Source organism: Telmatherina bonti (assembly GCF_933228915.1).
Source record: "Telmatherina bonti genome assembly, chromosome: 6".
Lineage (NCBI taxonomy): Eukaryota > Metazoa > Chordata > Actinopteri > Atheriniformes > Telmatherinidae > Telmatherina > Telmatherina bonti.
In genome coordinates, this window is record NC_136624.1 from 3,329,702 (window position 1) to 3,348,690 (window position 18,989).

Sequence of the window (18,989 nt, forward strand, 5' to 3'; positions counted from 1 at the left end):
TTGACAGTACAGACAGAATTAATATGGGCCAGTAATTACATATTGAGTCTTAACTTCCTGCTTTAAATATTGGTATTAACTACTGCTACTTTCCAACCCAAGGCAAGTTTACAGGTTTTCATAGATAGATTGACAAGATGTGTCAACGGTTTGATCAGGATCCAAATCAGATTGCTATTCAGCAGGCCCCATGGATATCAGGCTAACAGGCACCAGCATCTCACTGAGGGGTGGCAGTTTTAATTTTGGTGGTGATACGGATCACTGTTTGGATCCAGGAATTTCACTTGGAGGTTTCTCACACCTCAGAGTGGAGGTGTTCGAAACATGGCAAGACTCAGGTCTGTGTCCTTCAAAAATGGAAGAACAGCGCCCCCTAGTTGCTGTACGTTTTAGTCAAAGTCCAAAAGGGCACAATTATACAACAGGTCCAGCAGTGCTTTCTGTAGCCCCTTTTCCATCCTGGCTCTCAAAACTGGTTCTATCCAGTCACCAACTCTTCATTAGGCCAGAGTTAAGAACTGCTTCACGAAGGAGGTGGGGTTACCTGGCCAAAATAAGAGCCTTTAAACATAGGAAAACATATTCACAGAAATGGACTCCAATCACAAGCAGAATTTGTCAGAAGAGATTCCTGACTCCTCGTTCCTGACTCTATGACTCATGGAGACCCAAGGTAAAATAGGTGAGATAGGGCAAATCAGACTAAGCCTATGTTTTGAGCAGCTACAACAGAATATTCAAACGTTAGCAGCTACAACAGAATATTCAAACGTTAGCAGCTACAACAGAATATTCAAACGTTAGCAGCTACAACAGAATATTCAAACGTTAGCAGCTACAACAGAATATTCAAACGTTAGCAGCTACAACAGAATATTCAAACGTTAGCAGCTACAACAGAATATTCAAACGTTAGCAGCTACAACAGAATATTCAAACGTTAGCAGCTACAACAGAATATTCAAATGTTAGCAGCTACAACAGGATTTCTGAGACCAGAAAAGTGAGCTGGGATGCAGCAGCAACAGACAAGTCAACAGAAACTGTGCTGACTTCATTCGTCATTTACCCCCAACATCACAGTGCAGACTTCCAGTCTGGCCTTTTCAAAATAAAACAGCAGAAACACTGCCTACTGAACACATTAAATCCTTTACATGATCATAAATACTTATCAGATATTTTAAAAGTTATTCTATGACTTTCTCAGGATTTACTTTCTCAGTAAATCCTGAAAGTTATTAACAAATATTAATAATAGTTAATAAAAGGGCAGCTGTAGCTAAGGAGGAAGAGCAGTCGGGTTGTAACTGGGAAGTTGGGAGTTCAATTCCAGGCTTCCCTGACTATGTGCCAAAGTGTCCTTGGGCAAGACACTGAACCCTAAGTTGCCCCCCAGTGTGCCCATCGTGGTATGATCATGTATGTAAGTTGCTTTGGATAAAAGCATCTGCTAAATGACTGTAGAATAGCATAAATTTACCATAAATTGGGTATTTAACTAACAAGCATTCATGTTCTTCTGAATATCAGCCAGAATTTACTGGAATTTCCCCTCAGGGATTTATAAGCTGTCTGTCTGTCTATTAAAAAAAAGCTGTGTGATTAAATGTGAAGAATACAGAATGTATTTATTTTTAAATGTCATCAGTCCATCTTTTATTCACGATATTAAATTAAATCAAACTTTATTTACAGAGCAGGATCATACATAAACTGAAACTCAAAGTGTTTTCCATGAAAAACACAATGAACATGACCTCCCACCCTCTTCTGGGATATGAACAACGTATTAGATGTTGGGATTGAGATTGTTGGCACATTTTAAATCTCAAGTCAGCAACACATCCTTTTAGCATCAATTTCAGGAAAAAATCATCAGGTTTTGAAAATCCCACTGGTGGATAATCAAAAGGTCAGAGAATCAGGAGGAATGTCTGTGCTTCTAATATTTTCATGGTTAACGTTTGTTATATGTTCTAGGGGTTTTCTGTTATGCTGTAACTTATTAAATGAAGTGTAGATGGGAGGGGGTTGTATTAGAGTTATTTTACTAACATTTGTTTGTGTGTTTGACTAAATTAAAACTTTTAATGACAGCAGATTTGATCATTTTCAGCATCAGATATGTTTGTGTTTTGTTGGGGATATATTTGTGACATTAGACAATTTAGAAATCATTGTTTTCTGGATGATATTTTTTGAAAGAAAGTTTCATAAATTGATAAATTTTGATCAAATAAACCCACAAATAAGCTGAAAATAACTTGATCTAAGTGTATTCATGCATGGATCTGCTGAATTCTGCTGGCTGGACCCACCTTCCTGCAGACAGGGTGTTTTTCTTCTCTCCTACTGCACTTTCCACCATTCTCTTTCTGTGTGTGTGTGGGTGTATAAAAAGTCAGCCACACATTGGTGTCACCTTGCAGAGGAGCTGTACTGTACTTCAATAAGAGAAACGGAGGAAACAGAAAACTGGCTGTGAGTAGCTTCTACAGTACATTCTACTTTGTATTAGATAGACCTCTTTACTGAAAGGGTCTGACATGCGCTGCATCTGTTCTCTTTATGTGTGACTTCATATCTGCAGGGGTAGATGACTCAGCTGTATTCAGTGTAAACTGAAATGAAAAGCAAATGCAGTGTTTTATCCACTAATGTGTTAAACCAACTGCTTACTGAGCTACAGATAAAGCACGCCTTTAGAAAAGCAAAAAAAAACTAAAGATATATATACACACACATATATACATGCACACACACACAGACACATATACTATATATATATATATCAAATGTCAGTGTGTGTGTGTGTGTGTGTATGTGTATTATGTACAGTGTCAGTGGTTAGTAAAGTGCCCAGCCGTGCCTTGTTTTCCTGCAGACAGAAGTCTGTTTTATGACAGATTGATCCTCGGTGATGCCTCCTATTCAGCCTGTAAAGAGCTGGGCTTTCACCCTGTCTGCTGTGCTGTGAGTCAGCAAACTGGGCATTAGTGTTTAGGTCTGCAGTCTGTGGCGTCACCAGGTCCCCATCCACCCTCATTTAACAGTGGCAAGAATAATAAATATAGAATATTTTTACAGCAGTTTTTGTTCAGGTGACATTTTCATCCTCAGAATGAATTTGTTTTGTTTAAAAAAAAAAAACTTAACACCTTATGAAAATAATTATGCATGACAATAAGTGTTGATACCAAACCCTGATCCGTAACAACGGATTAGTTGCCATGATAACACCTTGCCTGAAATCTTAAATTGGGATGATTTCAAACTGAATGGGGTAAAAGTCTCCATGTAAACATGGCTATTAATAAACTAAAAGTGGAAAAATTTTAGTAGATACCAGTTTATAGCAGTTTTTGTGAAGGTGACATTTTTTGCCCTCAGGATAAAATGTGTAAGTGTATTTTATCCTGACATATGCAGCAGTTAGGATTAAACTAACCTCAGCAAAGAATTTAACTCTGCTATTGTGGTATGTACCCACTACACCCAGTGGGTAAGTCAGGCCCTACCATCCAGCCTTTTCATTTTCATTTATCTTTGAAATCTCATTTTTATTTAAAAGAAAAGTACATTATTAGTACCTATTATTTGCAAAAGTAGTAGCAGACTGAACAAATTGGACAAGTGACACAAGAAAGGGGTCCCATGATGACATGAAGGAAGGAGCATGGATCAGGTGTAACAGTGCAGGAATCATCCAATAGTTTGGATGATTCTAGCTATGTGGTGTGACACTAACAGCCACAGGTGCACAGGTCTCCTGCATCTTGATACACCATCACAGCTGCAGTGAACTCTGCCTGACTCTTACTTACAAATAGTAGTGGGATACATCTTTTATGTTAGGTTTAGCCTGCTTCAGATGTTTCTTGATGTTTTAGGTATTATAGCCAGCCGAGTGCTGGGCTAATGAAGTGTTGCTGGTAATGCTAGGTCTGACGCGCCAGGCGGCTATGTTTACCTGTTGCTTCTCCGTGTCCATCAAACAGGAAATCCAGAGGCCATTTAGAAAGGTATCAAAAACAGTGCAATCTTTATTCCATAATCCAAAGTTAAAATCCATAAATTAGGAGAGCATATGTGTAACAAACTCCACCGAAGCAGTCAAAAACCTGTGCACCCTTCCGAGTCAACACCTGCCGGACACCTCATTGGCACTTACCAATATAGATTTGGTGACAGCGCCACACAGTGCACAGTACATGAAACCCATTAAATTCATTCATTTCATATTTGGCTCCTATATTAGGGTTAAGGTGTGTTGGGGACAATATTAATTAGGACCAGTTTGGTTGAGCTCTTGTATCTTTCTTTAAAAATAACTTATATAAACTTCTGCACATTAGTTACTAAGTAATTGAACACAGCATGTTTTTCTGGTCTGAGGATTTACTGGGATTTTCACACACAAGAGTTTCCAGAGAAGGTATAGAGAGAGAAAACATCCAGCAGCAGCAGCTGTCTGGACCAGAAGGTCTGGTTGGTGTCAGAGGTCAGAGGAGACTGGTCAGACTGGTTGGAGATGATGACCACCACAGCCTACCTGAGTCCTGCTGCTGACCATGTGAGCACAGTGGAGCATCTTCAGATGGAAACTTCCAGCAGGATGATGCACCATGTCACAAAGCTCATAGATCTGTAGATGCTTTCTGCAGCAACTGAGTGATGCTGTCTTGTTTACATTTTTAGGAAACAAATATACTTTATAGGGAAAATAAGGAAAACAAATTCCAATAGGAGTGTTTCTAACACCTTGTTGAAAGAATTCCGTTGTGCAGTGTGACTTCTCTTTCAGCCTGGACAGACCTCCCTACAGTGATGGCCAGAAACCTACTGAAGAATCCTAGTGGAGAAGGTAAGACACCCTTTCTTTCCTCTGAGAAGCTCGTAACAATCCATTCATTTTAAGTGAGTGTGTTTGCAAAACCTACGGTGGCTGGGAAGTGCAAAACACAATAATATTTCAAAAAACACATTTTTTTAAAAAAAACAAAATTGCATTTTGAAAAACAATTCACAAAATAAAAAACTAATTTCAATTTCAAAATCCAAGTGTCAATTTTAAAAAACAAATTTAAATTAAAAAAGTACAAATTCCCTTTTTAGGAAACAAATATATATATTTTTAAAAACAAATGTATATTTCAAGAAACATTTTTAGGAAACAAATATACTATATAGGTAAAATAAGTAAAACAAATTCCAATTTGAGGAAACAAATTTATATTTCAAGAAAGACTTTTAAAAGAGCCGATACAATCTACAATTGGCAGAACACTTTTACAAATCTCAAAACAAATGAACAAGAGGCAGCTTTACACGGAAAGGGAGGGTCTCAAACACTGGAAGTGGCACAGTGGTGACATCCTTTTATAGTTAGTAGTATTGTGATTTAAGCACATGCCTTTGGGGCAGCTGTTTGTGGGTTCAAAGACCTGACCAGTCCTATAAACTCAATTTACTTAATGTTGGTAGCTTTCCTTTGTCTTTGCTTCATTCCAGATCTGGTATTATTTTCACATTAAAACACAGAAAATGGACTTTTTTCTTAATCCTTTTTATTCATTATCTGATCCAATCAAGGGTCACAGTGGAGCTGGAGCCTACCCCAGCAAGAGGCGGGGTACACCCTGGACAGGTCACTAGTCCATTGCAGGGCCAACACAGAGACAAACAACAAAGCACGCTCACACTAACTCCTGAGGACAATTTAGATTCACCAATTAGCCTAACATGCATGTCTTTGGACAGTGGGAGGAAGCCGGAGAACCCAGAGACTTTTTTCTTCACATCTAGTATTTCTACATTATTTACTTATATTAATCTTTATTCAAAGACCCCTATGATGACGACGGAAGTAATCCCTTGCCTGAGCGCGGGTGACTGTGGGGCCCCCTCTGGAGCCAGGCCTGGGGTGGGGCACGAGAGAGAGCGTCTGGTGACCGGGTCTTTGCCTGTCAGGCCTTTGCCTGTTGAGCCCGGTCGAGCTCAGCCCGAAAGGGTTACATGGGCCCCACCTCCCGTGGGCTCACCATCTGCGGGAGGAGCCTTTGTTGTTGGGTGCAGTGTGAGTTAGACGGGCAGCAAGAGGCGGGGACCCTGGCGGTCTGATTCCCGGCTGTAGAAGGTGGAACGTCACCTCTCTGGTGGGGAAGGAGCCTGAGCTTGTGCACGAGGTTGAGCGGTTCCGACTAGATATAGCTGGACTCACCTCGACGCATGGCTTGGGCTCTGGAACCAGAACCCTCGAAAGGGGCTGGACCTTCTTCCACTCTGGAGTTGCTCATGGTGAGAGGTGCCGAGCAGGTGTGGGCATTCTCATCAGCCCCCAGCTTGGTGCCTGCACATTGGGATTTACCCCGGTGGATGAAAGGGTAGTTTCCCTCTGCCTCCGGGTGGGGGGACGGGTCCTGACTGTTGTCTGTGCTTATGCACCAAACAGCAGTTCAGAGTACCCACCCTTTCTGGGGTCCTTGGAGGGAGTGCTGGAGGGTGCTCCTTCTGGGGACTCCATTGTTCTGCTGGGGGACATCAATGCTCACGTGGGCAATGACAGTGAGACCTGGAGGGGAGTGATTGGGAGGCATGGTCCCCCCCCCCCACCGCCGCTCTGAAGCAAAATGGTGTTTTGTTGTTGGACTTCTGTGCTCGTCATGGATTGTCCATAACGAACACCATGTTCCAACATAAGAGTGTCCATATGTACACCTGGCATCAGGACTCTCTGGCCTTCAGGATGATGATCGACGAGTATCATCGGACCTTCAGCCATGTGCCTTGGACACTCAGGTGAAGAGGGGGGGGGCGGAGCTGTCAACTGATCACCACCTGGTGGTGATTTGGTTCAGAGGAGGGTTGAGGACACCAGTCAGATCTGGCAGACCCAAACGTGTCATGAGGGTCTGCTGGGAACGTCTGGCTGAGTCCCCTGTCGAGCCACCTTCAACTCCCACCTTCAGCAGAGCTTCAACCATGTCCCGAGTGAGGCGGGGGACATTGAGTCTGAATGGACTGTGTTCCGTGCCTCTATTGCTGAGGCGGCCGGCCGGAGCTGTGGCTGTAAGGTCGTTGGTGCCTGTCGTGGCGGTAATCCCAGGACTCGTTGGTGGAAACCAGCAGTGAGGGATGCCGTCAAGCTGAAGAAGGAGTCCTATCGGGCTTTCTTGGCCTGTGGGACTCTGGAGGCAGCTGATGGGTACCGACAGGCTAAACAGCATGCAGCTTCGGCTGTCTCATGGGCAGGCCATGGAGAATGACTTCCGGATGGCTTCGAGGCGATTCTGGTCCACCATCCGGCGGCTCAGGAGGGGGAAGCAGTGCTCCATCAATACTGTGTACAGTGGAGGTGGGGAGCTGCTGACCTCAACTCGGGATGTAGTGGGTCGGTGGAAGGAATACTTCGAAGACCTCCTCAATCCTACCAACACGTCTTCCGATGAGGAAGCAGAGCTGGCGGACTCAGGGGTGGACTCTCCTATCTCTGGGGCTGAAGTCGCTGAGGTGGTCAAAAAGCTCCTTGGCGGCAAGGCCCCGGGGGTGGATGAGATCCGCCCGGAGTTCCTTAAGGCTCTGGATGCTGTGGGGCTGTCCTGGCTGACACATCTCTGCAGCATCACGTGGACATCGGGGGCAGTACCGCTGGATTGGCAGACTGGGGTGGTGGTCCCCCTTTTTAAGAAGGGGGACCGGAGGGTGTGTTCCAATTACAGGGGAATCACACTCCTCAGCCTCCCTGGTAAGGTCTATTCAGGGGTCCTGGAGAGGAGGGTCCGCCGGATAGTCGAATCCCGGATTGAGGAGGAGCAGTGTGGTTTTCGTCCTGGTCGCAGAACAGTGGACCAGCTCTATACCCTCTTTGGGGTCCTGGGGGGGCATGGGAGTTTGCCCAACCAGTCTACATGTGCTTTGTGGACCTGGAGAAGGCATTCGACCGTGTCCCCCGGGGGCTCCTGTGGGGGGTACTCCGGGAGTATGGGGTACCGGACCCCCTTGTGCGAGCTGTCCGGTCCCTGTACGACAGGTGTCAGAGCTTGGTCCGCATTGTCGGCAGAAAGTTGGATTAGTTTCCAGTGAGGGCTGGACTCCGCCAAGGCTGCCCTTTATCACCGATTCTGTTCATAACTTATATGGACAGAATTTCTAGGCACAGCCGGGGTGTTGAGTGGATCTGGCTTGGTGGCCTCAGGATTGGGTCCCTGCTTTTTGCAGATGACGTGGTCCTGTTGGCTTCATCTGGTTGTGATCTCCAGCTCTCGCTTGAGCGATTCGCGGCCGAGTGTGAAGCGGCTGGGATGAGAATCAGCACCTCCAAATCTGAGACCATGGTCCTCAGCCGGAATAGGGTGGATTGCCCTCTCCGGGTCGGGAGTCAGGTCCTGCCTCAAGTGGAGGAGTTTAAATATCTCGGGGTCTTGTGCACGAGTGAGGGAAGGATGGAGCGTGAGATCGACAGATGGATCGGTGCGGCGTCTGCAGTAATGCGGACTCTGCGCCGGTCTGTCGTGGTGAAGAAGGAGCTGAGCCAGAAGGCGAAGCTCTCGATTTACCAGTCAATCTACGTTCCTACCCTCACCTATGGTCATAAGCTGTGGGTCGTGACCGAAAGAACCAGATCTCGTATACAGGCGGCTGAAATGGGTTTCCTCCGCAGGGTGGCCGGGCTCTCCCTTAGAGATAGGGTGAGGAGCTCGGTCATCCGGGAGGAGATCAGAGTAGAGCCGCTGCTCCTCCACATCGAGAGGAACCAGTTGAGGTGGCTCGGGCATCTGGTCAGGATGCCTCCTGGACCTCCCTGGTGAGGTGTTCCAGGCACGTCCCTCTGGGAGGAGACCCCGGGGAAGACCCAGGACACGCTGGAGGGATTATATCTCTCGGCTGGCCTGGGAACGCCTCGGGATCCCCTGCAGAGTTGGCAAATGTGGCTGGGGAGAGGGAAGGCTGGGCTTCCTTGCTTAGGCTGCTGCCCCCGCGACCCGACCCTGGATAAGCAGCAGAAGATGGATGGATGGATGGATAGAATCTTTATTAGTTAATTTAATATCAAATTATGCTTTATTTTGGTTTTTTTGTTATTTTTTCATGACCACCCCCCACCCTCCCTCCCATGTATTTATTTTAATAATATTAGTTTAATTTTCAATACATTCAGGTGCTAAGGGGTTTATGTTTTTGGAGTGTTACTTGAGGAGTTGAACATCATAAGTATCTTTGAACATTTCCATAATACAACAAGTTCGAGGTCTGTTGGTTCTTCCAGTAGTGGCAAGTACAAAAGATTACAGATTACAGATAAAACCAAAAGCCTGCAGGCTGGAACAAGTACTTACAGAAAACCTTTCCTTTTTTTTTACTGACAGAGGAAAATCAGCACAACAGGCAAAAACTGAATCAACTATATATTTCAGAAGGAAATAAATAAATTGTACTAATATCAGTTATATAATTTGTCAAAGTATCTCAAACATCATTGAAAAGAACAATAATTTCTAGACATATTTGCAACAAGCATGAAAAACACCTTTTAATATTTTCAGGATAACTTAAAGAAATTTAATGTTGGGTCTAATGGGTTTTGCTTAAATCTTTCTTTCCTTTCATTCTGAACAGTTTCTGGACATCTGGAGGTATTTCTTCTTAGAGTTGCAGAGTATCTGGGTTCCTATCCAATTTATAACTTTTCTAAATTTGAGTAATGTGTTAGTTGTTTTAATGATAAGGTCATGATCATGATTATTCTAATTACTTGTTTTTTAGGTATAAAGGATGAATTTGTGGGGGGGGGGGGGGTTGTTGTTTCCCAACAGAGTGATATGACAGGATTTATCAAATCAAATCAAAGATATTTTATTCACCCCCGAGGGGAAATTCAAAGTTCAAACCAGCTCGTCCAAGGTTTGACATACAGACGTGTAACATTAATGACAAAAGAATATTACAGAACTCTAAGAATACTTAGCGTTCAGAATACTAAGCTCAGGCCACGCGGCCAGTTTTACCAGCACTGCCTTATAACAGGTAGGAACAGAGATACATTAGGATAGTAGGGGGTCGAGGGCAAAAAGGTCATGTAACTCCGGCCGCACCACTAGATGACGCAGTCCGAAGAGACAGAGAAAAATAACTCATACACTTAAGCACAAACTCAAACAAGACACACAAAGTCCAGCGAGGCGGTGGGTCATGTGGGAGGGGACCGGGGCTGAATGAGGATGGGGGACAGAGTGTCTATGAACATCTCTTCTTCCGTTCTCAGGGGGGGTTGCACCGGCCCAAGGCCGATGGGAAGCCGAATCCAGATATGATTGTTGTTTGGGTTCCAGGTGAGGAAAACAATTTGCCCTCGGCCTTGAGTCCATAGCATGCGGACCAGCTCCGGGACCTAGGCCAAATGACCAAGACTGGTATCCTGCTTACAGTTTATTGTAGATTATTTAAACATATAATCTAATCATTTATTTTCAACAACTTTGTCATTTCCAAACTGCTTCCACAAGTTGTATTTATTTAATTTATTGTGTATTTATTTAACCTGCTACAGGGAAGAGAAGCCACATTGCTGACGATTTTGAAAACCTGCCTAAAGACCCATTTTTATGACCTGGCCTTTCCTCCAGTATGAGACTCTGCTTCTTATGTTCTCTTATTGATTGTTTTTACTGTTTTAATGTTTTTATTTCCTTTTTCCTTTTGATTGATTTTTATTGTTTTATCTTTTATTCCTTTGACTTCTGTTATTCAGATCTCTCTCTGCAGGTCTTTAACGTACGTCTGCTCAGCCCTTTGGTGCAAAGTGCTTTAAAACTGGGTTGAGTTGAGTTAAGCTTGCTGAACCTAAATGCAAAGTTTTTTCTGAGACTCTGCCTCTCTTAGGTGATGTTTGAGTTCCCAATCACATTACCGATTTCTTTGCAGCTTTTTCCAGATGTTTCTTTGTACAACTACTTACTTTTCCAGGCTTTGGTTTCCCCGTCATAACTTTACTGGGAAATCTTACTGCTGTTAAAGATGGCTGGATGAGCCAGTTGTAGTCGGAAGGTTGTAAAATGTTTTACATATGAAGTTTTATATGATCTGTCGTCAACAAACGTTTAAGGGGATTTGAAAATAATTGATGTTTGCTTTTTTTTTTTTCCGTAAAAACATGTTCATTTCTGGTCTGGAGGCCATTTAATGTGGAACATTGCTCGGACTTGATGAGGAAGAAACTGTAAGTAGCAGCATGGCCAGCCTGAAACTGACTTTTCCTGTAGAACTGCTGGAATTCTGGGAGCTGACAGAAAATGGTGGCAGCCAGTGGAAAGTGGAGGAAATGCCTGGAGACTGTGGTTATGACTTCTGCCACGATGGAGTTACTAAGTACTTCGTGACTTCCTTTGAGTGAGTCTTTATGCTGTTTGTGTTACATTTTGACCACAACTGTCCAGTTCAAAGCTATTTTTCAACTTAAGTTGTATGCCTTGGGACTGGGAGGAAACTGATCTCAGACAATCTCAAATATGTTTTGACAGAACCTCCCATCTTTACAGATGGAGTCTAATGATTTGGCAGTTCAGAATTATGTGGCAAAATAAGCTCTACTTTTATTAAATTTAAATCCCTATGCTGAGCGGTACAAGCAGACAGTGGAGAGAGAAACCTCACATTTTTAACCCTGTAAAGCCCAACCCAAGAAAAATGGGGAAAGGAGCCTATAATCTTTCAATCTGAAATTTTTTCGGCCTTTTAACAAAATATAAAAAAAATATTTGACACTTTTTTTTTTCATATATTTACCTTTAATTATTGCACGATAGGTCAAAACAATTTTAGTACAGTCTTCTGGCTCCTTGTGTCCATAAGAGACAGAAGCAAGCAAAAGAAGCATAATTTTTAGTAAAATGTGATAAAAATGTCCTCAGAAAATGCATTAAAGTAATAAAACCTCCATCAGAACCAGGAGGGCAGTCACCTGCTCCAAGAAAAAACTTGAAGGATTGACTTTGGACACCCCTGAAAGCCATTAGTGTCTTTGTGTTAATCTGGTTTTCTAATGTTTCGGCACCTCTGCAGTCCGAAAGTGTGTCTCTCTGAGAATGAATTGGTCTATAACATCACCCTGGTTTATGAAAGTCCTCTTTCCCAGGCTATGTCTGAAGAGACAGCTGATCGACCTGTTAGCAGAGGGTTACTCCTCTGAACAACTGGATGCCCAGCCTGTCGTCAGCGTGGAAGACTGGTGAGAAACAGCTCAACAGGCAGACTCTCTGTGATGAGGAGAATTACACACTAAAGACAAGCTCGTCCTGCAGGTACAGTGGCAGGACGGACTGTGGCTGCACCTACCAGATGACTGCAAGCCTTCTGGACGAGAATCACCAAGTCATGCAGGAGTTCAAACACGAGCCGGTGACTCTGGACCCCGACTGCGATGACTGCTCATGGAAACAGGTTCCTCTACTTTAAGCCAAAGCATCTTTAACATGGTGATAATGTGACCTAAACTGTAAAACTTATTAACAGCAGCCCTGATCACGTTTCTCTCTCTGCTTTGGGATCTCAGGTCAACCATGTGTTTTCAGACTACGGTCCAGGACTCCGTTTCGTCTGCTTTGAGCACGGAGGACAGGATACCAGGTTCTGGGACGGCTGGTTTGGAGTCCGAGTTACTGGAAGCTCTGTGTCTATCAAAGTGTGAACAAGCAGGGAGGGAAGAGGAGAAGGGAATCATAACATATTACAGTGTGGAGATCAGGGAAGTGGAGCAACATCAGAGTTTCTGAGAGATAAAGGTGTGTGTGTGTGTGTGTGTTTAACTGACTAAACTTACTGCTGAGATTCTAGCTCTTAGTTATACTTCTTAAAATAACATCATGCATCATCATTAATCACAGTCTGTTAACTACCTCTGCTCTGTCAGCCTCCTTGAGCTTTAACCTCTTCATTGATCAATTAGTCCCATAAGAATAAAAACGATTAAATAAACAAAAATAACCTTGTTGATAAAACTTAGTGCTGAGTGACTTGTCCTCAGCTGTTTAGCCGCTTTAGTGGCGAGGCGTGTGGTCACACTGGGTTTGTTTTGGGTGATGAGGGCACGCATGTCAAGAAGGAAATAAAGTTTATATGAAAGGTGTGTCCACTTTTCTCTCCCATCTGTTGGTTAGAATATTTAGTTAATATTAGGAGAAACCGTTTTCAAGGATAGACAGATGAGGAATAAGGGAAGGAAGGATGAACAGATTGGAGATGGAAGAAAGACTGAGAACGTAGAGGGTGAAAGAGGATGAGTGGATGAGAGGGGAGGATAAATGGGACTGAGAAGCATCAGGAAGCAGCTGGTGGAAGTGGAGGTGGAGGTCAGGGTGGATGTGGAGATGTGCTTCTGCTCCAACAGCTTCACTGCAAACTTCAGTTTTAGTTGTTTAGAAGAGTGACAGCAGCTCTCAAACAGTGCAGTCGGTAAAAACCAAGAGAATGATCAGAAATCAACTTTCATTCCCATCACACTCTTTTTGTGCATCACAAACAAGTGAACATGAATACTGAGACTAAACATGTTCACATATTAAAAGCAGAAACTCTCACCGCAGGTCTCCGATTTAGACCTCTCCTTCTCCGGTTTCAGTCTCGGCCCTTCAGTTTTGTCCAACTGATCAGCTCCGTGGAATATTAGTATTGATCAGATGGTCAGACTTTCCAGCATGACATAATTTAGCTCCATCACCCCAGAAGGTTGGCAGCAGGATTTCAGGGTCTGGAGGGCTGTGGGGGTTTCCACACACCTGGCTTGCTCCAGGTTGGCAAATGGATGTGAGCCGTTGACTCTGGAGCCTCAAACTATGACCTGGCGGCCGGTCGACATGACTGGTAACGCCACATCATTTCCATAAAACTGTGATGACAGAGTGACGTATCCAGACAGATGCTCCTTCAGGAGTTGCTTCCCTCAGTCTGAATCCTTAAACATAGCTGGTAGGATGCTTAAAGCAGCCAAATATTTCACTCTTTTCTTTATTTGGGTTTAATAAAGCATCATGTCATCCAGGACAACCCTTACATGTGGTCAGATCCAACATCCTGCTTTCAAAATCCTGTTAAAAACGTCTGTTGTTGACTGAACACGGCGGAGCCTGCGTCAGCTGCTAATAGACTGCGTCTATAATCCGGCGCCGACTCTCCATCCTGCATTCTGCTCACATTGCAACATGTCTTTTTAATGGAAGACGTTAAAAAGACCCCGTTTCGGCACATGTGAAAATACTAAATAAATTAAATATACAGGCCTACAAGCACCAAAACTTTGATTTGGGAGACATCTCGGTCTGCCAACCTGATTATTCATAATTACATAACCGGCATTATCTGATTTTTAATCATGTCGGATACTTGGTATGCATGTAAACAGAGGGAATTACCAGAGCGAGAAGTCCGATAAAAACAGCTGCACTTTGTTCGAAACAGCTTTTCCTTCAGCAACTTCTGACCAAGAAAACATAAAGCTTTGTGCCTGCACTGATAAACAACTTGATACTGTGACAATATTATTCATACACCCTAAATCCCAGCCTGGTACTGAAAATAACTAAATCTGTTCTTCTTAACTGGTTTCCTCAGTTAAATAAAGGGAAAATTTATCTGGTTTTCAAAAATACATATGTGCAAACAGTAGCTTTAATCCTGAAGGTTTGGTGTGACCTGCTGCATGAAAAGAGCCATTTCTGGTCAAACAAAGCCGGAGGCATCTGGCAAGAAGATAAATAGTCATCTCTAACAGAAGAAAATAAACTTAATGATTCATTTACAGTCAGACCAAAACTTGTTTTTTCTTTATTGAATATTTCAACATCAGAATTTAGTAAATCCTGCCTCACAAAGTCAGTCACAAGTACATGAACTATTTAAAATAATCAAGTTTTTGTCTAAAGAGTATCTTTTAATCATCTCATTTTCAATTAAATAAAAAAATAAATGAAAATCTGTCTCCAATCCAGATTTTCTCAGTTCAAATATTTGGTTTGTTGTTGGTTGTTTTGGTCCAAAAGGAACCAGTTCGAGCAGTCTACCATTTAGAGACTTCCTATAAATTAGAAGTGGACCAGGGACTCTGCTGAAAGGCTCCAGCTGTTGTTCTAGTCTGGTTTCTGTAAATAAGACTGGCTGGTGAAAGCTATTCCCACACTTTCTTAAAATGGGTTTTTTAGTTACTGAATCACTTAAAAATTAAATCAAAGTCTTTTTTTTCTGCAACCAAAGTAAACGGATTGCCAACAGCTTTAACAACTCAGTTTAAACATTTATGGAGTAAAATGGCTGCACAGTGGTTTAGATCATCAGGTCAGCCTGGCAGATCCAGGAAAACAGTCGGGAACATGAGTCCGTAAGACGAGGCAACCTCTGCTTGCCTCAACCCAGCGCCACGGCTGAATCCAGGACAAGGTGGAGAGACTGTAACAGAGCCCTGTCGTGCAGAGGCATCTTCATCATCATTCTCCTTGGGACTGCATCTGTTTACAAAACGCCTCAAACTGCTGCTGCTCCAACTCCGTCATCACTTTGTTCAAAGCATATATCTGCAAACAACACAAAATGGACACAGTTGCCATGTGAATGAGAAGATGTGTCCAGAAAATAAAGCCAGGGGACAGAAATGTCCACCTCTGCTCTCTGTCGCTGTTTGAGCTCCTGCTGTGCAGACTTCTGCCTGGACCGGTCTCCTCTGGTCGGGGTCGAGTTCAGCTTCGGCTTGTCCTTCCGGCAGGCAGGCTCCATGGTGACGACGTCTGATTCAGTCCGCTTGGCAAAAGTAAAGAATTAATATTTATATTATCTCGTGCTAGATGTGTAGACAACATACATGGAACTGTTGTTTCCAATGAAGAGTTTAACTGAGGAGTGACTACTAGTTAACATCTAAGCTCGCTTGCAGCATTAACCAGGTGATAGAAGATTAATTAGCAACTGTTGGAATAATAAATTCATTATCAAAGCTTCTAAAATGTGACATTGTTCTGCATATCTAAAGGCATCTTTCAGCTGAGGAAAATCATACTTTAGCAGGTCACCTGGAAAACATTGATCAGTAATCACAGTGATTGAAAGGCTGATCTCTACCTGGAAAACATTGATGATATGGCATTGATCAGTAATCAGAGTGATCACTGTGCGGATCTACCACGTCCAGTATATTCATTCTGAAACTGATGGTAATGCCGATAAACGGTATTTAACGCCATGACTTAACAGGTTTATAACGCCGACAGCCAACCAAAACACATTACTTTAAAGGTAACCTTTTTCAAGTTAAAGTCACGTGTTTGGCAGGTCAGCTAATGCTAGCTAGCTAATGCTAGCTGGCTAATGCTGGCTGGCTAACGCTAGCTAGCTAATGCTAGCTGGCTAATGCTAGCTGGCTAATGCTAGCTGGCTAATGCTAGCTGACTAGTAGTTTCTCGCTCCGCTCCGGCAACTTTGGCTTTTTAAGTTGGGATAACAGAACACCTACCCGCAATCATATAACACATATAACAAGCCGGGAAAGTAGGGACATGTAAGAGGAACTTGGATTTATCCGATTCTATAAACTAGCAGCAGCTAGCTGCTGGCAAAAACAGCTGGTGCTAATGTGTTCTCAACAAACAAGTCCGACCAGATCAACAGAACGTTTATCCAAAGGTTCCGGCCTGGAAGTGTGACAACGGCTCTTTTTAGGCTTAATACCTCAATTATTTAATGAAATCAAAAGTAGGAGTAGTTTGCTTACATTGTCTTCACTGACACAGCACTGTTCTAAAGCATTCAGAAGAAACATAAATCATACCAAACAAAACATAAATAAAAATGAGGGGGAAAAAAAGTTAGTATATTTCTGAGGAGATAAAAAGTCAGCATGAACCCTCAGGCTGTGTTCTTATTTTGGCAGGTAGATTTCATAGAAACAATTTTAAACTTGATTGTACTGAGAAAGAGGTCCTTGTACATACATACATACATTCATATGTATTTTATATATATATATATATATATATATATATATACATATATATACACATATATATACATATATATGATCTCCTCGTGGATTCTTTTTTCACTGCCCACTGTCCCAGTGCCATCTGCGCCCATGCTGTGTGGTGTTTATATATGTAGGAGCCTATTGCTTCTTCGTGGCACTAAGCGTGTCCATACATACGTAAGTATGCTAAATGTGAACCTGTGTAAGCTGATACTGAGGATTCCTACCCTAGATCTGTTTACAAATTATAAAGTTGCACAGTCGCGAGCAGTATCTCTTCCTCTCAAAAACCACGATCTCCTACAAGTTTGAAACACCTTTTAAATTATTGACAGAGTGGACAAACACGGCCCCTTCCCGCATGCGGCTTGACACGCACTGATGGTGTATAACGAGGTCTTCGGTGGTCCCCGGACCTTTGGCATGCTGTATCAAGGTTTTGGAACAATGCTCGGGACTCTTTCGTGTCAGAAGAGCCTGAGCTTCCAGAGTCAGAAGAGTCCTGGATGTCCACCCTACTCTGTCCAAGGTCCCTTTCTCTGTTTCGACCAACCTGCCCGCTATTGGACAGCTTCTACGGGAACTTCCAGCCATTGAGAAGGCGGCTGTCTTCAAGAATCTGACAGTCCAGAGAGCACAAGCCCCCCATGACAAGATATTTGTCATGCTCCTTTGTCTGCTTTTACTGACAGGATGTTTCCAGTTTCTGTCTGAGCCACTCTGTCTTGACTGCCTTCTCACACTGACATGCTCCCTTTTCTCTTGTGGTGATGAGAGCAGATTCCTTCCCTTCCATTCGCCAGCTTCAGATCATCGCAGCACCTTTCTGCTACCACTGGCTACTCGCTGCATCAATGCAGTTGGACCTGAGTAAGTGTGTTTTATGCTTACAGTACTACACAGGCCCAGTGAGGATTCGCCCTGATTCCACTAGCGATAGCTTTAAAGGGCAAAGACAATATGAAACAGAACATGTACATTATTTATGTATGGTAACACCAGATTCTATGAATTTAGGCTTCACCTTTTAAGCACTGGGCCTCACTGGTTGCTGGACCTGCTAAAGAAAAGCTGCTACTTGGGAGCCGATTGTAGGGCCCAGCCAGTAGGTGTGTGCAGACTAAAGTTTTCAGTGCTACGCGCATGCCCAGAGGGATAAACACACCAACAACAGCCTTAAAGGGCGAAGCCTATCCTCATATATCTGGGGTTACAGTACGTAACCAGCTTTTCTGACTGCGTCAGTGAGACACCAACCCACAGGTTGAGAAAATCAGCTTGACCCTGAGACAGGGAAAGAAAATCTAACTTTATCTTAGTTGCTCTGCATAAATACTGGTTGTTGTGTCTCCAGTGAAGCTCTCTGCCCGCTTTAGCCTGGATTGAGTTTGCAGCTGCTGTCTCATTCAGCATGGTTTCACTGTTGGCTTAATTGCTAATGTTAGCCAGATGATAACGTGTGTACAATTATCCTACCACCATTTTCATGGTGGACGTCCAACATAACTGCCCTTGTTTAGTTTAGCTGACTAGGATCTGGTCAGATTGTGTAGTGCTGGACTGAAGTCCCTTTCTCCACCAAAACCGCCTCAGTTCATCCCAAAGCTGCTCTGCTGGATGTAGATCTGGTGACTGTGGAGCCGTTGGAGGACAGTGAACTCATCGTCATGGTGGAGATGATGTGAGCTTTGTGACGTGGTGCATCATCCTGCTGGAAGTTTCCATCAGAAGATGCTACACTGTGCTCAGAAAGGGATGGACATGGTCAGCAGCAGGACTCAGGTAGGCTGTGGAGGTTAAACCATGTTGGCGATCCTACCATGTGGATGTGGAGCTGAACTGGAGACTCATCAGACCAGCAACGTTTCTCCATCTTCTATTGTCCAGTTCTGGTGAGTCTGTGGGAATTGTAGCCTCAGTTTCCTGTTCTTACTGACAGGAGGGAACCCGCTGTGGTCTTCTGCTGCTGGAGACCATCTGCTTC

The 18,989-nt window shown here is 43.5% G+C and overlaps 2 protein-coding genes across 2 annotated transcripts; one reads left to right on the forward strand and one right to left on the reverse strand.

The window, feature by feature from the left end:
• Positions 1–2,374: 2,374 nt before the first annotated feature.
• Positions 2,375–13,083, forward strand: fbxo2 (F-box protein 2). The gene is made up of 6 exons (XM_079242721.1): positions 2,375–2,487; positions 4,811–4,870; positions 11,265–11,391; positions 12,137–12,229; positions 12,303–12,441; positions 12,554–13,083. Exons 2-6 carry the CDS (start codon positions 4,834–4,836, stop codon positions 12,686–12,688), a joined length of 531 nt encoding a protein of 176 aa, XP_079098847.1. The 5' UTR covers positions 2,375–2,487; positions 4,811–4,833; the 3' UTR covers positions 12,689–13,083.
• Positions 13,084–14,807: 1,724 nt separating this feature from the next.
• Positions 14,808–16,626, reverse strand: svbp (small vasohibin binding protein). Its single transcript, XM_079242820.1, has 3 exons — positions 16,496–16,626; positions 15,649–15,786; positions 14,808–15,563 (listed from the first exon to the last, which is right to left on the reverse strand). Exons 2-3 carry the CDS (start codon positions 15,760–15,762, stop codon positions 15,477–15,479), a joined length of 201 nt encoding a protein of 66 aa, XP_079098946.1. The 5' UTR covers positions 15,763–15,786; positions 16,496–16,626; the 3' UTR covers positions 14,808–15,476.
• Between the last annotated feature and the right edge of the window lie 2,363 nt (positions 16,627–18,989).